This window comes from Pholcus phalangioides, unplaced genomic scaffold, assembly GCF_987345545.1.
Source record: "Pholcus phalangioides strain wild (caught in Gottingen) unplaced genomic scaffold, Ppha-v1.0 ptg000015l_1, whole genome shotgun sequence".
NCBI classification, from domain to species: domain Eukaryota; kingdom Metazoa; phylum Arthropoda; class Arachnida; order Araneae; family Pholcidae; genus Pholcus; species Pholcus phalangioides.
In genome coordinates, this window is record NW_028301608.1 from 78,990,391 (window position 1) to 79,013,798 (window position 23,408).

At 37.3% G+C, this 23,408-nt stretch overlaps 3 protein-coding genes across 4 annotated transcripts; 1 reads left to right on the forward strand and 2 right to left on the reverse strand.

The window, feature by feature from the left end:
* The first annotated feature begins 1,127 nt into the window (after positions 1-1,127).
* Positions 1,128-8,458, forward strand: LOC149076755 (serine hydrolase-like protein). Of its 2 annotated transcripts, none has more exons than XM_089244408.1 (2): positions 1,128-1,515; positions 5,591-8,458. In XM_089244408.1, exon 2 carries the CDS (start codon positions 5,640-5,642, stop codon positions 6,549-6,551), a length of 912 nt encoding a protein of 303 aa, XP_089100534.1. In that variant the 5' UTR covers positions 1,128-1,515; positions 5,591-5,639; the 3' UTR covers positions 6,552-8,458. The 2 variants fall into 2 exon arrangements, with proteins under 2 accessions (XP_089100534.1, XP_089100535.1); XM_089244409.1 differs by lacking the exon at positions 1,128-1,515 and adding an exon at positions 1,671-1,874 and having other exon boundaries at positions 5,591-8,452.
* A 4,704-nt stretch (positions 8,459-13,162) lies between these two features.
* LOC149076756 (histone H4) lies at positions 13,163-13,880 on the reverse strand. The gene has a single exon (XM_089244410.1). The coding sequence runs from the start codon at positions 13,729-13,731 to the stop codon at positions 13,420-13,422; it is 312 nt and encodes a 103-aa protein (XP_089100536.1). The 5' UTR covers positions 13,732-13,880; the 3' UTR covers positions 13,163-13,419.
* A 7,066-nt stretch (positions 13,881-20,946) lies between these two features.
* On the reverse strand, positions 20,947-22,924 carry CCT3 (chaperonin containing TCP1 subunit 3). The gene has a single exon (XM_089244411.1). It carries the CDS (start codon positions 22,813-22,815, stop codon positions 21,163-21,165), a length of 1,653 nt encoding a protein of 550 aa, XP_089100537.1. The 5' UTR covers positions 22,816-22,924; the 3' UTR covers positions 20,947-21,162.
* Positions 22,925-23,408: the final 484 nt, after the last annotated feature.

The window sequence follows — 23,408 nt, forward strand, 5'->3', positions numbered from 1 at the left end:
AACTTATTTCTATAATTATGACTATAAATATTTGACGAAATGTGATTTCTCGTATTTAGGATTTCCTCCTCCATTTTCAAAAATATGGTCAGCTCAAGAATGGTATGAAATACTGTTCACCGTGACGCAAAAGAAGCAGACGCAATAGCCAAAGCAGCGACAATCAATGGCGCACATTTAATTAAAATATTATTACCATCACCAACAGCGAAACAAAAGGCAAGAAAATAAATACTCAATCTATGGCAATCCCGATGGAATGATGCCGAAACTGGAAGAAGTGTCCACAAAATAGTACCAAAAGTTTCATACAACGCAAAAAATTGGAGCAGAGAACTGGTATTTTTTACAACCAATCACGGACCTTTTCCAAATTACCTTCACCGCTTCAAAAAACGAGGAACAGATCATTGCTTTTGCGGTGAAATCGGCACTCCCATCCATTACTTGACAACATGTACATTAACTGCACATCTAAAGCACATGGCTGTGCGCGCTGCTGAAAATGCCACACTCTGGATCAGAGTGATTTTTAAAAACAAAAGTAGAATAAATAAAGTCAAGAAAATAATTAGATGGGTAGAAGACGATGAAGACAAAGTGATCCCACGGACGCCTTATCAGCCTATAGCACAAGTACAAACTGCACCACCTCGCCGCTCACAAAGAAAAAAGAAACTGATCATCTACAAAGAAGACTGACTGATAGCACAAGACCAGTATAATGTCATGGAAATCGAACGATTTAAATTGAGGATGAAATCGATTATGAATTTTATCTGATTTATTATTGATTTCAATATGTGATTTAGGACTTTATATTCGAATTAAGATTTTATATGGAATATATAGAATTATATGCTAGATTTCCGATTGTATACGTAGATTTGTGATCTCGCAATTGACTTTATACTTAGATTATGATTTTATAGTTGTTATGATTGTAATGTATATTTTGTAATGTATGCTTTTTTATGAATAAATTGCCAGAGGTATCCAGTCCGTGTGGACCATCGAGGAGAAATAAAGTATCGTAAAGTAACTGTATTTCTCCTCTAAGGTGTGGACAATGAGCCGATATTGCCATATGGCGATGTGGCCTGCGTATCTTTCGGTTTGACGGTCACCGTGACGCAAGTCTACTCATGTTTTATCATCATCCAGAATCTCGTTTTTTCATGTCTTAAGAAAATGTTTTCTGCCGAAAAAAAAAATGGCCATATTTTTTTGGTTGCGTTCTTCATCAGATCAACTCTTCGTAATAACGGTAGATGGTAGCACGCTCTGTCATATAATACAAGGAAAAAAGGAAGACATTAATTCTCGCTCAGAGAGTGAGAGACGTTTTTGAGTTTCCTTTCGTGAGTGTAATCGTGAGAAATTATTTTTTTTCCAGCTAATCGAGCGCATAATCTCTTTTCCTCGTTGGATTTTCTGACGTTTGCGCGCGTTTGTTGTTTTTTTTTTCATTTCGTTGTAATCGTTCCTGTTCATGGCACGGACGTCACCGTAAAGGTATGTAATGTACGCTGTTTAAAAAAGTAAAATATAAGTGGTTCACACACAAGTCCATTTGTCTTTATTATGGATAATAACACCTTGGAGTTTTTATAAAAGCCCTGCTTTTGCAGAATTTGTAAAAGCAGGGCACTTATACCTGCTTACTTATGATAGTTTTAACTGAACTTTGACATATTTAATTTCTTTACACACTTTTGAACTGAATTGTCTATCAAAGACTTTAAAATTGTCCATTAATCCATAATAAATACTGTGGTTGTGAACCCCTCATGTTAACAGTACAGTAGTCTCCAATAATCGTAGACCAACTCGGATTATCAAAAAAACGCAATTGAAATCAACTTTGGGGAGAGGTGAGCACTTAAACTTAAGTACAGTAAAAGTCTATTATAACGATTATGGCTTATAAGTTGGGTTTTTCTTTTAGCAGATTTTTTTTTGCTCAGCGTGAACCGAATAGGAATCACATCGGCAGAAACGTGTAGCGTTATAGCTCAGCATGACACCCCGTCCATTCACCAATAGGAAAAGTGGTATGACTGTTCCTGCAGAGTACAACACACCTTGTGCCAGCGCGTTATGTTGGCCGATCTACAGTATTGGCAGATTACTTTTCAAAAGTGTGTGGCTTCGATCTTCTCTTCACTTTTGTCTATTTTTTTATTGGCAAAGATACATCGATATTCAGACGACAAAACAGATAAAAAACAAAAATGCCACAGCAGAAAAACACAAAAGCCGGGTTTTCCTAGGAGAAGTTTTTCTATGTAGCATGAATTGACCAGTGCGCCATCCACTCACCAATCAGAAAAGTGGTTCAACAGTTTTCCCATAGAGCACACGTACAACATGCCTCATGTTGGAAGGAATCAAATACGGGCCACTCGTTTCCTGATGTTCTCTTCATTTTTGTTGTGTTTTCTTTCTCTTCCCTTCAAACCAGAACATGCAGACTACAGAATAGTTGATGCCAGGGTCTTATACGACATATCTGTGCTGACCTGATGCATCAAGCTAGGAAAACACAAACACATAGCGTGATTATGTAACACGTTTCTGCCGACACAAAATAGTGCATGAAGCATAGAAAATCCTGCTTCTAGGAAAATTCGGCTTAACTCTTCACTCTCACCTATTTTGGTTATAACCCCTCAAGCCTGGAGGAGATTTAAATGAATCCCATCACGTATAAATAGGAGGACATTTAAATAGAATCACAGATGTTTAGTAAAAAAATTAACTTTTCTAAACTAATCATTGAATTAATTTGAATTTTTTTTTATAAAATAACTTCTTGTCTATATAATTTTACATAGTATCACTTGTACCTAAAAAAATATTTCTTCTTTGGTAAATTTTTTTACTTGTCTACTGCTGCTCAAAAATCAGAATCTTGGATCGCCAGAACCTAGGGCTGAGGCCATCTCAATAAATTTTGTAATTTATTGGGGAGGGGGGGGGGGCGTAATAATTTCTAAAAAAAATGCAATGCACTTTTCACACTCATGCGTACGTGCTCAAGTACCGTATATACGGGACAATCAACAACTTTCAGTCCCCTCCCCCTTAATGTTTTCATAATGTCTGCTCCTCTGACCTACTTGTATATGAGACAGAGTAGCAGGCCATGCTCTGGTTAGGAGGAGGATCCCCCACAAGTGATGTATGGAGTTGGCTGCTGCGGCATACTCAGTACATCATTCAACGTTGAGTTAGTTTTAGTTGAATAGTTTTAGTCATGGACACCCTGGAAATCTTGGCATTTCCCGTGAACCCCCATTTATAACAGCAGAAACTACAATCATCTATAAGCGAGAATGTTTTTGAATGGAGGAGGACATTCTATCCATTAACTAGTAAATGTGATGCGATAGCAGTGCCTTGACTAACTATGTTTCATACTCCTATCAAACAGATGTCACCACGAGTACAGTTTTTGTGAAATTGTAACAATATTGCTACTGCAATCTACCAATGGTGCTTTTGCACGTTGATTTAATTGAAACTTTTCTTCTTTTTTTTGAGTAATTTATAATATTTTTTCAACCTAGTTTTTTTTTTTAACATAATTCTACAATTGGGCCATGACCCCTGGGGGTCAAGGCACCCCTCAATCAGGAAATGCTGCTCTAGAAAAGAATTACTTCAGAGCACTAAACAGGCATAAATCACTGCACCAGGGGTTTTCAATGCATGGCTTACAGGATACTTGTGGCCTGCCAGGATCTTTGATAACATATTTTAAGTAGTGCTTAGTGACCCGCAGGTCTGGCTGGAACATCAGATGTGCCCGCACTGTGTCAGTTGTTAAAGTCGCCCTGCACTACACCAACTCCTCTTGATATCCCTGACAGAGGTTAGCAATGCCCCTAGGAGCCGTTTCACACAATTTTGATCTGCCAAGACTGATGGCCTCTTTATATTAGAGATTTACAAAGGGGACTCTAATATCCCTGGGAGCAAAGTATGAAATATTTTTTTTACACTTTAAATTTACTATAGAAGGGTCTGGAAAATTCTGGCATTTGTCGGGGGATCCAACAAAGACCCTAGCCTATGGATCAAGGCCCCTTAAAAACTGGAATTGAATCAACCAAAAGAAATAGTAAAAGTGCTTCGAGAGGGAATTTAGAAAAATTCTGGCAACTCAGATGATCCGCAAACACCTCAAACCTTCGAGATTCAAATGATCAAGACTCAACTGTATATGTATACCCTGATTAGTATAGTTTCGGGTTATCTGAAGTACTTTTCATAAATCAATTTAAAAAATTTGGCACTGTAAAATGACGTGAAATTAATTGTGGTGTGATACACGTCTTTAATAGAGAGTGAGTGACCAAAAGTGTGACTTAGTCATTCACATGCTTGCACACGCTCTAACAGAGTGACCTAGAGAGTGTAAGCATGGGAGAGACCAAAAAGATTGATCTATGATATGTGCAAGAATTTGAGTGACCAAAAGAGTACGCAAGTATGTGAATAACCAAAAGAGCAACCTACAGAACAAGGGAATGAGGTTGAGAGAATATTCTCTAAAAGGACTACTATTATAAATTCCCAGAGAATATTCTTATTTGAAAATAATAAGAATTATTCTCAAGTTATTTATAACTAGTCCTTCCAGAAAATATTCTCTTGAAGATTATTCTCAAGAATTGTACATCTCTACGTGACATGAATAAAACATTAGGGAGGGGGGGATTGAAAGTTGTCAGTCGTTGCATATATACAGGACTAAAGGGAAAAGGTTGTATTGCATTGTATGAATATATTCATTAATTATAGGGGAAGCTCAGCTCTTCACCTCAGCTGGGGATGCCTACAACATGAGTGAATTTAGTAGAAAGGAGTGTACTCACAAAAGTAATGCAATTGAATTTAGAGCAGGGTTGTACAAATCCCAGGTCAATTAAAAACAATTGGTATGGGTGCCTAAAATTTCCTTTGTGTGTGTGTTACTAAATTGCAGCACAAACTGTTTCTTTTGGGAATTTTTTTTTTTTGCTTAAAAAATTGTTCTCTGACGTCCAGATTCTCTTTGCCATTTGTCCAGCCCTGGCTTAGAAAAAAATCTCAAAATCTCTTACTGTTTTTCTTCGAAGATTTATTTTTAAATTGGATCATAAACATAGAGATGCAAGTTGATGAAAAAGATACCATCATAAATAGTTTCCCCAAAACTTCCTTATATGTACGAAAAATGAAATTTATTCAGTTCGCATTGCAAAGTGAATTTCAGAGATGAGATCAACATTATTTCCTATTCCATCACATTTGAAATAGCTGTTGACCAATGTTCACCCTAAGCTGTGCACACCATGGAAACTCTTCTGCATGTGAAAAATGAACAAATATGCCATTACTGTATATGATTTGTTGTAATACTGCACACAGAGATATCAGGTCTGTGTGCATAAAATTATAAAAATTAGATGGAGCGTTGATGACACCTTTATCAAGACTTTAGTTACATTTTTAACAGTAGTTTCAATAGAAAGCTGAATTTATCTGAATCCATCTTATAATGGGAGGCTACTATAATATATTTCTTTCTTCTTTCTTTTAGGTCTCTCTACCGGAATCAAAAATATAATACAGTTTACTCGGCCAATAAGATGACACCTCAAAAGGTCAAAGAATTTTTTATCCCATTTGGATATGGTAAAGTAGCAGCTAAAGCGTGGGGTGATGAGCAGGGCATACCCATTCTTGCTCTTCATGGTTGGCAAGACAGTCTTGGCACTTTTGAAACATTGGTGCCTTATCTATCACCTTCGTTGTATGTTGTGGCATTTGATAGTGTGGGCCACGGTCTTTCAACTCATAAACCCCCTGGATGTTTTTATAATTACATGGAGACACTTATAGATGTAAAGCGAGTTGTAGAGTACTTGAAATGGGAAAAATTCTACATCTTAGGTCATAGTCTAGGAGGGACGGTGGCATTGTTATATGCAAGTATCTATGCGGAAGCAGTGGAGGGAATAATTTTACTCGACATCGTGAAACCCTTTTCGAAACACTTTTCTCAATTACCAGTGACTACCAGGACAGGTCTTGACAACTTTCTGCTGCTTGAGTCAAAGCTGGGTAAACCTGCACCTGTTTACACGTATGACGGAGCACGCGAGCGTCTTTTAGAAGGGACACATGGGCAACTGACTAAAGAATCTGCTGATGTTCTTTTAAAGAGAAGTTGCAAAACATCCGACTGTGGTAAAGGATTTGTTTTCACCAGAGATTTACGATTGAAAGTGATGCAGGATCTACAAAGATTCAGTCACGAAGCTCTCAAAGCCTACATGGAGAATGTTAAATGTGATCTTTTGATCATCCTAGCTAGAGCATCTGTGATGTATGAATCAGTAGATTCTCACTTAAACTCAGATTTCTTGTCTATCTATAAGAAGAATTGTAGATCTTTCACTGTAGATATAGTTGAAGGCAATCATTATGTTCATTTAAACAACCCGGAATGTGTCGCACCCATTATAAATCAATTTTTTCAGACTCATTCAAAATTATAGAAATTTGAGTATTGTTGAATTTCCACATTTTAATTTCATTTATTTATCTATAGATTTTCATTAATGTTTTCCTATTTTATGATGTGGGTGTTTGCATCTTTGGGGCTGTCTAGTACCAAAATGAAGACCACTTAATTACATAAACGCCAAGATATTTATACCAAAAAAAAAGTACTTCTAATTTTTTCCTGCCTTATTCAGATTGTTGGAACAGCTTTTTTTATTCCAGTATTATACGCATATCATTTTCCCTCGCTGTAGAACAGATTTCAGTATTGAAAACTGATATGAAATATACTCATTAATAATACGAGTAACAAATAAGTGGAATTATAAAAAGCATGCATGTTTTAATTATAAAAAACAAGGCTATCGTTTTCTGCTGTATCATTGTTTTATGTTAACTACTTAAAAAAATTCACTGTTGCTGTTTTATATTTGCAGAAAATTATGATTTTCTTTTCTTTCCCTTTTTTAAAGTTCAACTAAACATTCTTGAGTTACTTTTCATGTTTGTGATAACTGTAAAATCAAGAAAACAAAATGATTTTGTTGCATGTGAGGTTTGTGGACAAACATTCATTTCATAAATCTTGGTTAAGAGAATTTGTGATTATAAAAAATGTTTCTTTTTGCCTATATATCAAGAATGTATTTCATAGTTCTCTGCACATATACAGTGATACCTTCGCTAACAAATTTTTCAGCCAATGAAGATTTTTTTTATAAGTTATTGTCATTTATTTGATTTTGAAACCGCTCATTTCAGCTTGTGCTCCTTTTTTTACACTACTTGTTTAGTGTTACATTACTTATCTTGAAATTTTGGGCTACACATGGAACAGATTAAACAATTTTGCATAAAAAACCTGTTGTAAATTGCTCTTCGGCTTACAAATATGATTCCGGAACGAATTGTCTTTGTTAGTCAACACATGACTATAGTCAATCCCTCTTATGTTTTTCAAAAACCATCACAAAAAATTTTATAATCGAAAAAACATTTAAAAAAAGTTTCAATGAGTATTAGTAAGAGTTGGGATCATATGAAAATAAGTTGCACTAAGCCGCAAAACGTTATGAGCGGGTTCAGCTTTTATGACCAAAATAGTTTTCCAGATGCCAAAACTTCAACTTGAAAGCAGTGGCATCAGGGGGGGGGGATGGGGTTACACCCATGTTAATTTGTGGCATGGGTCCAAGAACCCTTAGAAATCAAAATTTCCTACATAAAGTGCAAGTGTATCACCCATGGCCCCACAAGGAGGAAGGCTGACAGGGCCTGGGACACAATTACCATCATGTTTTGTTTTTTCACGCTATAAATTGACTGTAGAAGGGCTCATGAATAATCCCAGCCTAGGGGGCCATGGTAGCTCCCACAGGTTAGAAACATTTAGGATACCACTGCTTGAAAGCACTAGGTCCCAAAACAATGTTTTGCATTGTTCTGCCAACGAGTTCTCAGGTAATTGAAAATGTCCTATAGTTAAAAAGTTCCTGTTGTAATGTTTGTCTGAACACAGTTTTTTTTGCTTTTTTAATTTTTTGAGATTTTCTACAGCGTATGTCAGTTTTTTTTATATTCTGCTTTGGAGGCATTGTATTTTTGTTTTTTATGTCAGTCTTGTTTTTGCCATTGTAAAATGCTTTTTGCAGCTGTGCCGTCTTCTTTTTTTTCTTAATGTTGATGCATTGTGCCTTTGGGGAAGAAGATATCCCCAAACAATTTGCAAAAATCTGAAAAAACCAATGTATAAAAAAATAAGTATAAGAATGTATGTGGTCTTGTTATCTCCTCCTTATTTATTCTATTTCTTCCCCAATGTTTTAAATGACAAATTTTATTTCTACATTGTTGCTCATTTTTTATATTTCTTATCAAATAAAGATTTATTAGAAGATATAAACATAATTATGTATTGTTTTCATTAATTTTTTTTTTCTCTAGAAATAGAAAGTGTAGAATGACTTTCTGGGGATCTTACAGATGCATAAGTTGCATGTGCTGTCTTAAGCCTCTGGGAAGCATTCATTTTAGGGCTTTCAATACAAAGGCCATCAAATAATGACAAGACGAAAGGGTACACCCAGACCACAATGGGGCACATTCAGTCATTTTTAAATGGACAGGGAAAGAAAAAATAAGCTTATGGTTGACCTAGGCACTTTATGTTGAAACGCATTTCCCCTGACACCAAGCGCAACTTATGCATCAGTAGAACCTCACCTTGAATGTATATTTCAGGAGCTTATTTTCAAAATAGAATATTTTCACTTTTGTCAAATTTACAGTAGAAGTAAAGAAGTATTTCTCCAGAATACTTCGTTCTACAAAAGTATAAAGCCAATGGGTAGCATGGAGGAATGGTTGAAGATTTTTTTTATCAACATTCAAGGGAGTTATCCACAATTGAATTTTGGAAATGTTCTGTTTTGAAAATAAAAAAAATAGTAAAAATGTTACCTTTTGATTAAAATTTGAACTAAAGTCTGAAAAATTAGAAATTTCATCACATGTTGATTCCAGGAAAGGTACCCCTACTTCATTAACATAAGTAATGCAATCTCTACAGTGGGAACCTCCTGTTAGTGAACACCTCACTGGACACAATTTCTTATTATCCATTAACGGATACTCTTTGTTAGCGGCCAAAATTTTCGGTCCCATGGGTATCTGTTATAGAGATATGAGAAAGGTGGATACGTTCCCTTTTCGTAGAAACAAACTTTAAACAATGCAATTGCTACCAAAAATATTCCCAGTTGCATAACTTGACACAGCTTATCCCACAGATTCATAAAGCATTTTAAAAAAATGTGAATGATCACAAGAGAGAAACACATTCGTCAATTGTGCAAGAAACAATCATGTCAATAGAATGTTTTATTTAATTGACGCTGAATGGTACTTGGTTGCGCATCGAGTGAATTGAGATATCTGCATCATATGTGTGATACTGAGTTGCCACCACTCATTACTTTAATGTGGGGGGGGGGGGGGCCTCATGAATAAAAGCACTTTTTTCTATTAAAAAAATTTTAATCTATGAAGTTAATTTGGGCTTAAATGTGTGTGTGTCCTTTCACACAAACAGATTTTTGGTTTGTTTGTATTTTTTTGCTTGTAGTTTATTCATTAATGCTCAATTAAATTTGAGCAATTAGGAAAACAAAGGTGATATGAAAATATGCATTATTAATGATTAACAAGATTTGTTTTAATTAATAAGCGGTCGGTTAATTTTAATAAAAAATCTGATTTTTACATACCCTGGTCTAACTCTCCTCCCATCTCTAAAACATACGAATACATGAAAAATCATGCATCCTTGTCTCAAACTTGTCATGAGCTGAACCACAACTGGGGGAAGCAAACAGGTCTTGTGCCCCTGACTAGAAAGGGCACCGAGTTCACCTTTTTTAACTGTGTCTTCTACATTATAAGGTGCGCCAAAATGTTGGATGACAGTGACGAAGTATTTTGATGTGGCCGCAACTAGATACTTTGTCACCCACCATTTTGACATTCCCTTATTCTACCCATACACCATTCTTTTGGTAATGGGTACCCAGACAGTGCTCACGACTAGAAAAAGGTTGAAAACCAAAATTTTGCCTCTCAATATCAAGTAACTTTAGAATGCATGCAGAGGTTAAGGATCATTTAGACTGGTTTAGTTCACAAATGATTAAAGGTAGAAATAGTGTCTACTTACTAAAATAAAGTCATTACTTGATTATTTACGTTTGGACAGATTTCACAGCACTTGATGATTTAAGTGATAAAATAGTGAACTAAATTTCAATTCCAGGGCCCGACTTTGACTTCATGGGACCCTGGGCAAGAGATTTGGGAGGCTCCCTGACTGTGGTCGAAGAAGTTTAGTACGTCAGCAAATACGGTACATGTTTGTAAACACGTAAAAAAAAGATATGCATTATTTTAAATGAGAAATGTATATATAATGTGAAATTCTCTTTGTGAAAATGTCTTACAATAAACACCCACACACGAGGGTTTTCCTTCGTACTCTCACATGAGCACAATCAATACCCAATAAAGCTAAAGATGAGTTTTTTCTTGTAAAAGTGAGCGAACTGACGATTTTATCCTTTTCAACAAGAATGATCATCTTTCTCTAGAGCAGTTTGTTATTGGTGGTAGTGTTAATGCTGTTTCAATGTATTTTGGAAACATCTCTTCTAAACCTCTCGCGTTATTTAACATTTGTGGCATTGTCACCATCCTCAACCAAGGATGAAAATTTTTGCAGAGTTTGTCTAAGAAATTGTTTGCAAGATCAGATGCATGAAAGTTTTGCAATTCACAAAATCTTCATGAAGATTTAAGGATTTCATATTGATCACTAACATGCACTTTGTCATCATTTCATAAATTATTTTACGGTGAAAAATATATGAAATTGAAGACTCGAACATAATACTGACACATTAAAACAGTTTTGTTTCATATATATACATGCTGTATTATAATTGATAGTCCATCATTGATTGATATATTAAAACTGATATTTAATAGGCACTTAAAAAATATGATTAGAAGAAAATTCTTTGATTTTCCACAATGTTTTACCAAATAAAAATGTATATATTTTACTTGAATTTTTACACATTTTTTTAATTTCGGGGCCCTGTTCAAATCTTATAAACAAGCCTTAAGACTGAAAGCAAGTGTTTTTGCTGTTCATTCATTCTAAATTTCAAGACTACTTTTGCAAGATGCAAGTACAACCCAGTTTATTAAAATTAAACCCAAAATCTATCTCAAATTTGTTTGCCTGCACTGCTAATTCTGATCCCATTCTACGTTTCATATCACTGTCACATTACGAGACATTTAAAAAAAAAAACTTATAATTCAATTTATAAAGTCAATTTTTATAAAGAGGTTTGACTAAAGTCAAATTATCACTATTTTAAGTCTTTATAAAAATAAAAATTGGCATTTTTTTGATTCAGTCAAGTTACGCAGAATAAGTCACAATAAAATACCATCAACTCAATAATCGTAATCAGGATTCTGATACGCGTTGACCCAAAAAACTAATCAAAATCAATCATTACAATATAATGGGCAGGATACGAAATCGTTAAAGATTTTTAAATCGCCTACTTGTGTTTTGTTAATTAACTGGTCTAATGGGATTAATAGACCCCATGCATGTGTATCACTGCTAGGATAAAAATTAAGTTTACCTTATCAAATTTTATTCAGCATTAATGAATAAACTACAAACGAACAATAACCAAACAAGGCATACGAACACCAAAAATCTGATTATGTAACATGAAAGGTCATTGAGCCCAAACCAACTTCATAAACTTATTCTGTGTAAAAGAAAAGAGTACTTTTATTTCCCCCCCCCCTTAAAATAAATGCCTAATGGTGATTCAGTATCATATACGGTGCAAGGTTTCTCGATTCACTCAATAGACTACCAAAGGATCATTCAATTCAACATCACTAAATGAAAAACCCACTGTATTGACGATTAATTAAAAAATGAAATGAATATATAAAAGATTGTTTCCTGCCTAACTGATGCATTTGCTGGTTTTTCGGACTAGCAACATCTGGTAAAAAGACAAGCAAACTTCACAATAAAATTTCCAGTCCACAGTATTTATAATATTCATTATTTTACATCTACAATTAGGTCAAAAAACTCCCTGCATTATAATACATTTACAAAACTATTTTATATATATATACACACACACACATCTAAGAGTTGATCCCTACATTTTTTCTGCAAATTTTGTTTATGCCCGAAATCTAGCACAGCTTTCTTTACTCTACCTAAGAATTATGTCAAAAAGTCTTTATTTACCAGATCTTCTACATATCTTTTGAGATCAAAACTCCAGCATTTCAATAACAAGCATAGGTCTACCATGCTAGGTTATGTTAACTTCAATGATATTTGAAAATAAAGGACAAAAAGGATTTTTGCAAATCAATGGATTTAAAAAAATTTCAAAAATCAAGACAATTTAAAATCATAGCCGATAGAAAGTTTGATTATTTCAACTTGCAGGGACAAAAACCTTCTAGGTGTTTCGAAACATAAAAATACATACAAAAAGACGAATTCCTCAAACAATACACTGTTAAAATTTTTAAAGATTGGTACATGTAATTCGATAGGAAAACCAATTTTCCTCAACATAAACATTAAAAATTGTTTGTAGGTGGAACGGTTAAAAGAAACTTTCAACCTGCACAGAGAATTTCAGGAAATTTGATTTGGTCCTATCTTCCCAAACCACCTAATCTGAATACAAGACCACAACACACAAATTGCCCAACGAGAGAGATGGCAGAGATAAATATGCACGTCATTTGTATAATACAGCAACCCAATTAACAATAGCTATCTGCACAATGTTATACAGTGGGCATAAAATATTTATGGAGTCTTATTCCAAGTACAGATAGTTTTTCAATTTACCCAAACACGTTTACCGTACTTCTTTTTAAACGTGTCAATCGCATTAGAATTTACTACCCCGGGGGTAAGCTATTCCATTTACATCTATTAACACAAAAATTACTAGACACTAAATTAAAAGCAAGAAACAAATCGTACATTTACTCACATTTATTGACAATTTAAAAACATAAATGGAGATGACAAGTTTACATTTTAAAACATGGGATTTAAAAATTCACAACTCTTTAACAAAAAGTGAGAGAGAGAGAAAGACACGACCCCACACACATTAAGGAAACACTCACTGGTTGATAACTGATGACGAACAGTCACAAGGAAAAACAGTAAAAAAAGATGATAGACAAATGAAAACGATATACCAGCACAGCATCGTAGCAGAGCGGAACTCTTCAGCCGCCGAAACCATACAGGGTTCTGCCCTGTCGTTTCAACGCATACACCACATCCATGGCAGTGACGGTCTTGCGTTTGGCGTGCTCCGTGTAGGTGACAGCATCTCGGATGACGTTCTCCAAGAACACTTTCAACACGCCTCGGGTCTCTTCGTATATCAGACCAGAGATACGTTTCACTCCGCCACGTCTTGCCAGACGACGAATCGCAGGTTTGGTGATGCCCTGAATGTTATCTCTCAGCACCTTACGATGACGTTTGGCGCCTCCTTTTCCAAGCCCCTTTCCTCCTTTTCCACGGCCAGACATTCTTGCAGATTTTCAACTGTTTCAAACGCAATTAAGTTTTCTTTTGAAAGAATCGGCTCGTAATCAAGCTAGAACAACTTCTTTTCCAACAATCGACAACAAAATGGCGCTTCGCGTTCTTCCCAAACACAGAAATACAGTGAGAATGGGGTACCGAGATTAAGTAATCTTAATCAACCAATCAAATCGAAGCGTTTTGCCATCCAAACAAATTGATTTTTTATTTGCATATACGAAATACTATTACCATACGTCCTGTATTATCTGGGACATTTCTGTATTTTCACATTTTAACCATCCCGATTTTTTTTTTTTTTAAATGTCCCTTTTTTTCAACGAAGCCTACTTGAATCTTTGTTCTGTATCAAAATTATATATTAAAATTATTTCCAAACCTATAAATTACTTTATGATAATTATGAGTACAATTCATGTTTGTCAGGTTAAACGTTTAAACTTGTAGAATTCATTTTAATCCCCTGAAATTTGCAGTAAATTCCTGTGATTTTTTTAGTAGTTATGGCGGGGTGGCCATACGTCTCGTATTTGTCGGGACAGTCGGTTTTTTATGTTTTTCTGATTGCCCCGACTTTTTTTCCAAAAATATCCCAGTTTTTCACGTATTTTGAACGACGCCAACTCGACTTTTATTTCTCAAATCAACGATTCAAATTATCCAGACAACTTAGAAATGTCATTACGATAACTACGGCTACAAATAAGAACATTTATTTCCATCGAGAAGAAATATAAATAATAATATAAAATTTATTTCTCCTCTAAGTTTATTTCATGTACCCAAGTAGTCACCTGACGTCGAATATGACGTGAAAATTTGATCCTGTTCTCTGAATGACGTCAGTCAAAAAATTAATCTCCTCATTTCCAAGTCATTTAATGGGAAAGAACAATAAAGGTCAGGAAATAACGTGATACTTGATGACCTTAATGAAATATCAGGTAATTTCATGACCTGAAGGTTAATAAATGACGTGATATTAAATGGCGTAAATGATTTTGCGTCATAAAAATCACGAATTTCTTTCGAACTGGATAATTCTGTTCCGGATGAAAATATCAAAATTATCCGAAATGTTTTTTAATGAACTTTCTGAGGGTGTTTCAAAATTACCCTATAGTTCGTTTCAGGTTAACTTTGCAGTGGAAGGGAAGCTACGAGGGAACCGCATCACACGTTGCTATGACAACGAAAGCCTTTCAACCAATGTATCGATGCGCGGTCGCGGTAAGGTATAGCTTATTCTCACTGAGAAAAATCTTTTCACGTATAATGGTGACCATTTTTTTTTCTAATTTAAAATTCTTAAACGAATAAAGATCGATTCAGAACAATATTTTTTCTGTATTTTCTTCAATCATTCAAAAAATTGAAATATTCTGCATAAATGATCATCGTAAGCATCCGATATATGGGAACTATATTTTGTGGCGAAGGAATACACTCCCTACCTTTCTCTGCACTGCAAAGTTAACCTGAAACGGACTATAGGTCTATTCGTTATACTGGTTGTCACAAGATGAATGAAGTACTTTTCCCAAGTAGTTGCCTGACGTCAATAAAACCGTTTTTTGGAAGTCATAAAATGTCTCAAACATGACGTGATAAAATGGTCATTATGTCCATTTTCGAAACGTCAAAAATGACCATTTGCGAATAGTTCGACTTTCAGAAGGTAGATGAAGAGACGGGAGGGGAAAAAAGTATGACTTTCTGGCGTAAGTCGGATTCGAACCCAGTTCATTCGAGGATTGTCACTTCGTAACCCACGCCATGCCTCTACCGATTGCGCCTTTACAGCGGTAACCGTCAGGTGTTATTTAATGAAGACTTCAAAAGTATTGATTAGTTATATTACAATTACCGTTTAATTTCTTGCTGAGTTTAGCAGATGGCAGTTATTTTTTCGTTTTCTTTTATTTTTTTTATCCTTGAAAAATATAGTAATATAATTATTTGCGTTATTTATCATTATCGAAAAAAAAATATTTTAAAAAAATTCATTTTTTTAGTTCAACGTACACGTCAAAGAATTCGTTGCATCTTTTTCAATTGTTGGCAGACATTTTTTTACGTTCCCAAATGGACATAATTATAGCCACTAGAATAACCCTTATCTAGTCGCCTTTGACATAATAGCCATTTTATCACGTCATGTTTGAGACATTTTATGTAGAACCCCTATATACATATACTATATACACTGCTCAAAACAATTAGGGGAGCACATGGTTTTAACAAAATTACGCAAAGATGTATACCGATAAGTAACATAAAATGAATCATCCATAATTTAAAGCCTAGCAGGAAACGGAAGAAGAAAACTTCATATGCAAATCAAAGTTCATGACGTCAAAAACCAGAAAAAGGAGATAAGGGCAGAAATCGGGATGTTGCAGAAACGTCTGTTTTACTGCCGTAACTGTGAAATTCGATTGCTCAGTATTTTTTTTTTTTGAGACAAGGTGACTTGAGGATGTCTCAACAACGTGATTTACCGGAATCCATGGCATGGCGTGTTATAGGCAGACTGGAATCCGGGCAAACACAACGTAGTGTCGCGGACGCTGTTGGAGTCGCCAGAAGTGTTGTTGCAAGGCTGTGGAATCGATTCCAAGAAACAGGAAATGTTAGACGTCGACCAGGGCAAGGTCGGCCACGCGCCACTACAGCAACTGATGACCGGTACATACAGTTAACAGCCCGTCGAAACAGAACAGGGAATGATACGCAGCTGCAAAGACGGTTGCTCTTGGCAACAGGACGAAGGGTGTCCAGCCAAACAGTACGTAATCGGCTTCATGAGGGAGGGCTCTATGCACGTAGGCCAATGGTCTGCATTCCGTTGATCCCACGCCACCGTGCGGCCCGAAGAAGATGGGCTGCTGAACATCGAGATTGGAAGCAACATGATTGGAGCCAAGTGCTGTTTACAGACGAGTCCCGATTCAGTCTGGAGTGTGACACCCTACTCGTCTGGTGGAGAACATGCTTGAAGCTGAAACAATACAGCGTATGGAATGGCCAGCGTGCTCTCCTGACCTGAATTCAATCGAGCATGTCGCTCGGACGACGCATTGCTGCGCGACCAAGGCCGCCTGTTACTGTCCGAGACTTGCAGATTGCACTTCTTGAGGAGTGGAACAGTATTCCCCAAAGTCTGATCGATAGCCTCATCGCATCCATGGCGAACAGGTGTGCAGCAGTCTTAGTTGTTCGAGGAGACCACACGCCCTATTAAAACTCATGCATCATGTCTAAACAGTACTATTTTTTATCGTTTACATGTAACCAAATTGTTGCCCTAAATCATCTTTTTTCCATATTTTCAAAGAAGTAAAGCTTAATTCCAAATTTTTTTACGTCTTTCTTCTATATTGCGCATTGATACGCGTGTACTATCCATTGTATGCCAATACGTGGCTGTCTCGAACGTTTTTCTTCACTTTTTTGCTTGCTCCCCTACTTGTTTTGAGCAGTGTATATGAAGTCGTCTTAATTTTATGACTTCCAAAAACGTTTTTATTGACGTCAGGCGACAACTGGAAGTTGTGCGCTTGTCCTTTTCTTGTTGCTTGTTTTCTGGTATTTATTTTTCTATTGCAGTCCTTTTTATGTCATTTGATAAAAAATAAACGGCCCTTATCCGGGCCAAGTACCTTTTCTGATACGGGAAATCGTTCGGAATTACGATGCAACTTGTCCCAGTCGGTGTTTTCCTGGGGACAGTGCCGTCCATGGGCGGAGATACGGGGGGGGGCGGCGTTGCTCCCCCAACATCAAAGGTGAAGTCGACTGATCTAATGCATATATGTATAGATGAATCGACATCATCATCGTGCCCCCCTCCCCAGACTTCCAAGTCTAACTCCACCTATGGTGCCGTCTTAAGGCATGGGCCCCACCCGGGCGCCTCAAGATAATAGGGGCGCACAAAAATGAGATCTGGTTGAAATTTTCGAGAATTTGACTTGTAGGGCCTCAATTTTCGAAAATTGGAGAGGCAGGGCCTCAGAAAAGTCATTTGGCCCGGGGGCGCATGATGCCCTTAAGACGGCCCTGGGTCTAGTGATAGAGCATGAGGAGCACGTATTTCCTGAGCAAGTTTTTGTTTTGAGAGTTGGTACCAAATCATCTCTCGGCGACTAGTTCATGCGATAAGCTATTTGTTGTGGTAACCTTGACTGGACCTAGAGCAAAGGATTCTTAGTGTATTGTTCTCGGGGGGGGGGGGGAAACTCTGCTTTAGGTCTAGTCAAGGTAACCACAATAAATAGCTTATCGCATGGACTAGTGTCGCTGAGGGATGATTTGTTGCCAACTCTCAAAACAAAAACTTGCTCAGGAAAATCGTTTCTTTCCTTTGCGTTCGTTGAAAAAACCGATTTCAAGAATCGTTCACAACACCGTACAAATTACTGAATAACCAATTGCGAATGCTGCCATTGCATGATCCGCGCGCGAATGTACACGCGCCTTAATAACTACACGAAAATACTAGGCGCTAATAGCAATTTTTTAATCGCTGGCGTCATTCAGCCATGCATAACAGACACATAGTGAGGTGACCATGAGACACGGGAGTGTAAAGTGCGACGTGAAGAATTGGGTTTGTTTTCACCTCGAAGTGTTGATTTTCGATATCTGCTGATTGGTCCGTTTTTCTTCCTCTTTTGCGGAAGCATCACACCCTATTTTCTCTATCCTCTTCCTGTTTTACTATGCACTCTCTTCCTCCACCCCTAAGTATTTTCCTTTCTAGTCACAATTCACGTACAGCTTATCTCTTCACTCTTATATAAATGCAGCCTTAGATATATATTAAACTGCTTGAATGAAAGAAAATTCAACTGCTCTTGTGCAGAATTGAACCTGTGTCCTCGCACTTGATCAGTGAAGAAATTATTATAATCATCGAATAGAAATACAAATTATATTTACTGTTTCCTATCATGAAATTATCAGTACACTCTAAGCTTTTTATATTTTGCTGTTTAAAATAAGACACTAATGAAATTGAGAATCCAGACTTTCAAATCATATGTTGAATAAATTGAGTATAATTGAATTGGAAAAGCAACCATTGAAAAACTACGGTAGTGAAAAAAAAATTGTACAAAAAAACACTGAAATACCAATTTAGCATGTGCAACTGATAGGGCTGGATATTGGCAGTCATAATTCATATGAAAGCAAAAGTACAGAAGTCCAAATAAATTCAAATAATTTGTGTTAAGAAAAGCATTTTAACATGCTATGAAAGAGCGCTCATTTCAAGAATATTTTATGCTATTGATAACTGATGGCACATGGACAAGAAAGAAATCCAGATTGAAACTTTACAGCAATCCAAAAAACATGTAATTTATGTAGCTTAAATGAATCAAGTTCATGCTAAAATATTCTCTAACCATTCCTTTGTCAATATTCCTCTTAATCTGCTGATGCATCATGGGTAAAGAAATTGGGGGGGGGGGGGTCATGAAGAGGGGATACTTCCCTCCCATGTAGATTGACAAGATCATGATTGTTCACCTTCATTTAGGCAGTGCACAGGTTAAGAAAATGTTATAGACACATACAGTGCCGACTTAAGGCATGGGCCCACCCGGGCACGGCCCGGAGGCCTCACAAAAATGATATCTGGTTGAAATTTGAGAATTCGTTCGGTAGGGCCTCAGAAAAATTAATTGACCCGGAGGCCCACGATACTCTTAAGACGGCCCTGGACATATATAGGATCCAGCAAATGCCCTGGCAGGCCGTAACGGAATACCCAGCATATTTAATCTGACAAGCACTTTATCCCTCACCAATCCTAGAAAGGTAGCCACACACCGACTCAATTCAAGGCCAACGAAGCAAAAGATCATGTGAGTCTATCCCCATCCAAATCTCAGGCATAGCCGACTCAATATGTTTGGTCATGTGGCATGTTCTAGCTGGCACAATGGGGATGAACACAGGAAATATATTCAATCGTTAGACAGATAAAGTCATGCAATCTCAGGCTTCATTGACCTTGCATCGAGTTGTCATTGCCAAACACTTTCTTACTAGTCACGCAACTCGGCTAATTCATGTAAGATCTATGTACACGTTAATGATATATCTCAAACATATATTTCTTTTCTTATAATTATTTAATCTTACTTTCTTGCATAATAAAATTAGTTTTTCTGTCCGCCAATACTCCATACACAACACTATTTAATGATTCTTGCTTGCACCAAAGTATATTCACCTCACAACTTAAGTTTTGAGATGAATAAACTTGTACTACTCAATTGTTAAAGAATTAAATTTTCAATTAAAAAAAATTATGTATTGCAACTTGAAGAGAAATATTCCACTAAATGTGTTTTTAAAAATTCATTTTTCTCCCAATTCAATAAATGAGTGTGGTACGAACCTCTTTGACATGAGCAGAGATACAGGAAGAGAATAAAATTGATGTTAACACAGAAAATTTCCTGCACGTGATTACTAGCACGGGCAAAAGTAATGTTTGACCCCTGCAGAACTTTCAAGACTATGGCCCGCGATACACATGCTACTTAACAGCTCAAAATCATAAGCTTATTAGTAGGTATTCAAGCAAATGTTATCAATAAGTTTATTGGTTGCATTTGCTTGAAAGTAGCATGCTTTCCTACTGCTAAGTGGCACATGTATCTCAGGCCTATCTCTGCCTATGCTTTTTGATGCCAGCATATCACAGCCTGAGTGGCGCAGTGGTAAGATGGCAGTCTTCCCCTATGAAAGTAACCATCAAGGTCCACGGGTTCGAATCTAGGCAAGAACGTCAGAAATAAACTCTTTACCTACCAAGACTGGGGCAACCACCAATAGCTGGCGCCTTAATTTCCCACCAAACTTCACTAGTTGAAAATTGTCATATGACAATACATGATCCAAGTTGGTGTGCGGGAAAGTAGAATAGCAAACAGGTTTGTGCCTGAATAGCAGAAAGTTGTGGCAATACGGCCGTAACAAGTTAGCACTTGGGTGGGGCTCTGAAGAGAGAGAACTATATTTAATTAGTATTCTTTAAGAAACTCCAGCATGTTCGGTGTCGACCCACCTCCATCAACTGTGTGAAGCACAATGTACTTTAAGTTTGATTAAATACAATACATAGAATTTTTGACTTGCGAGCATTTTACCTACATGCACAATTCATTACAAAAGCAATATCATAATAACTCACAGAAAATTTAATCACAAAAAAAAAAACCTTGTTAAAAAAAATCCTTACTCGATAAACATTACAAAAACAAGCTTCGCTGAAGTCATTCGTGCACCTCATTCTGAAAATAGCATTAAACAACAAATATTTGCTTTGTTAAGAAAAAAAATGGATCAGATATAATTAGAGTTAGTGGAAAATGCTGAAAACTGAACACAAATGTTCACTCCTTCATGGACTCTTCAGTAGGCTGCGCAGCAGGTGCATTACCATCGGAATCTTTCTTCTTGAGACCAGACAAAATATCATCGATACGCAGAAGCATTATAGCCGTTTCTACAGCCGTTTTGTACGTCTGTAGCTTCACAGCCAGAGGCTCCCAGATGGTGTATTCTTTCATGTCAGCCAACTGCCCGGTTTCTCCATTGATACCCCAAGTAACATTACCCGGGAGAGCATGTTTAGCTCTGAGAGCGGTGAGGGTGCGAATGGTATCTCCCCCACAGTTCTGAATCAAAGTGCGAGGAATAATTTCTAGGGACGTAGCGATAGCCTTGTATGGCCACTGCTGGATGCCTGTTAACGTTTTCGCCTTTTCCATCAGAAGGTGACTGACTGCCATCTCGACAGATCCTCCACCAGGCACCAAGTACGGCTCCAACATGACATTGCGAGCCACATTCATGGCATCTTGCAGATTGCGCTCTACCTCGGACAATATATCTTTGCTCGCACCTCGTAACAATATCGTGCAAGCCTTAGGATTCTTGCACTCCACAATGAAACAGAAATATTCGTCGCCGATTTTCTTGATTTCCAGCAAACCAGCATCGCTACCAATATCTTCCTCTTTGATTTCGTCAATTCTATTGACTATGGTTGCGCCACAAGCTCTGGCAATACGATTGTTATCCGTCTTCCTTACCCTGCGAATAGCAGTGATATTCGCCTTAACCAAGTAATGCTGTGCCAGATCACTTATGCCTTTCTCCGTGATGACAACATCTGGCTTGAACCTTATTATCTCGGCACATTGTTCTTTGATGAACTCTTCCTCCAGCTGAAGAATCTTGGTGAAATCTTCTTCCTGCATCACCTCGATGTTGGTTTGGCTCTCGCCCTTTTTATATTCCAGGTTGCAGTCGAGCAAAAGGATCCTGGGATTCTTGATGCAACGCCGCATCTTCGGATGGGTAACGTCCTTGTTCAGCATCACCCCACGGAGAACACAAGAATCTTCGATGGCCCCGCCAGGAACTTTCTCAACTTTAGCGTACCGCTTGATGTCGATTTCACGCCTCCCATTCTCCTCCAGGGCAACTGTATGTACGGCTTGCAGGGCGATCTGGCAAGCGAAATCACCCCATTTCCCGACAAACTTTGTTCTGAGGCAACTCCTAACGATTTTCGTCATTTCATCCGCGTTGTTGGGGTCGATGGGTCGAGCCACGTCGTTCTTCAGCGAGGTGATTATGTCCTCCAAGGCTTGCCTGTAGGCGCCTATAATCACGATGGGATGCATGTTTTGTTGCAAGAACGGCAGAGACTTGTAAAGTATCTCACCTGCTAAGACTATGACGGAAGTGGTCCCGTCGCCGACTTCTTCGTCCTGGGTGCGACTTATCTCGATCATCGACTTGGCTCCGGGATGCTGAGCGGTGATTTCCCTGAGAATCGCGTTTCCGTCGTTGGTCATGACGACTCCGCCCATCGGATCCAGAATCATCTTGAGCATGGCTCTCGGTCCGAGGCACGTGCGAATCACATCTGACACCGCTTTCGCTGCCATCACGTTCTGTATCTGCACTTTCCGGCCGCTTTCCCTCGTCGTGTTCTGGCTCAGAACGAAAATCGGCGTTCCACCAAGCTGCATCATGGACGAATCTTTTTCAAGTACAAAAGATAAACGAATATTAGTGACTCTTCAATGAGAGCTTTTACTCTGATGGCGGTGCGGTTTTTATGTGGGAACGAAAAGCGCTGTTGCCAAACACAACTAGACCAAAATATATGAATATTTCGGAGGTGGGATAAATTTTTCAAAAATATATAATATTCTTATAAAAACTCAAAAAATGCAACAAGCAGCTCTAACTTCAGTTTTTTTAATTTTTTCAGAAATAAGGTTCATTAATTCGATTTCTTTCTTGCCAGACGTCCCTCACATACGGGACTGTTCTGTATTTCAAAGGGATATAAACTTTGAAACAAAAAATAGCTCTGAATGAAACGAAACATATTCATTTCAGTGATTTCATCCGTTGATGACGAGTCAAGAGAGTTTCACTGGATTTCTAGACAGGATTGCCTAATAACTTATGCCAGACTTTGACAAACCATACGTCATGGTTTATGCTGTCATCTATATTTGAAGTAAGTAACTCTGTGAGCAGTTTGTGCCCTTTGTTTCAATTTTTGAAATCCAGCAGTCCTATTTTGATAGGAACCCATAATCAGTTGACTTTAGCA

Coding starts and splice junctions, on each gene's coding strand:
- LOC149076755 (XM_089244408.1), top strand. CDS start 5,640: ATGACACCTCAAAAGGTCAAAGAATTTTTTATCCCATTTGGATATGGT.
- LOC149076756 (XM_089244410.1), bottom strand. CDS start 13,731: ATGTCTGGCCGTGGAAAAGGAGGAAAGGGGCTTGGAAAAGGAGGCGCC.
- CCT3 (XM_089244411.1), bottom strand. CDS start 22,815: ATGATGCAGCTTGGTGGAACGCCGATTTTCGTTCTGAGCCAGAACACG.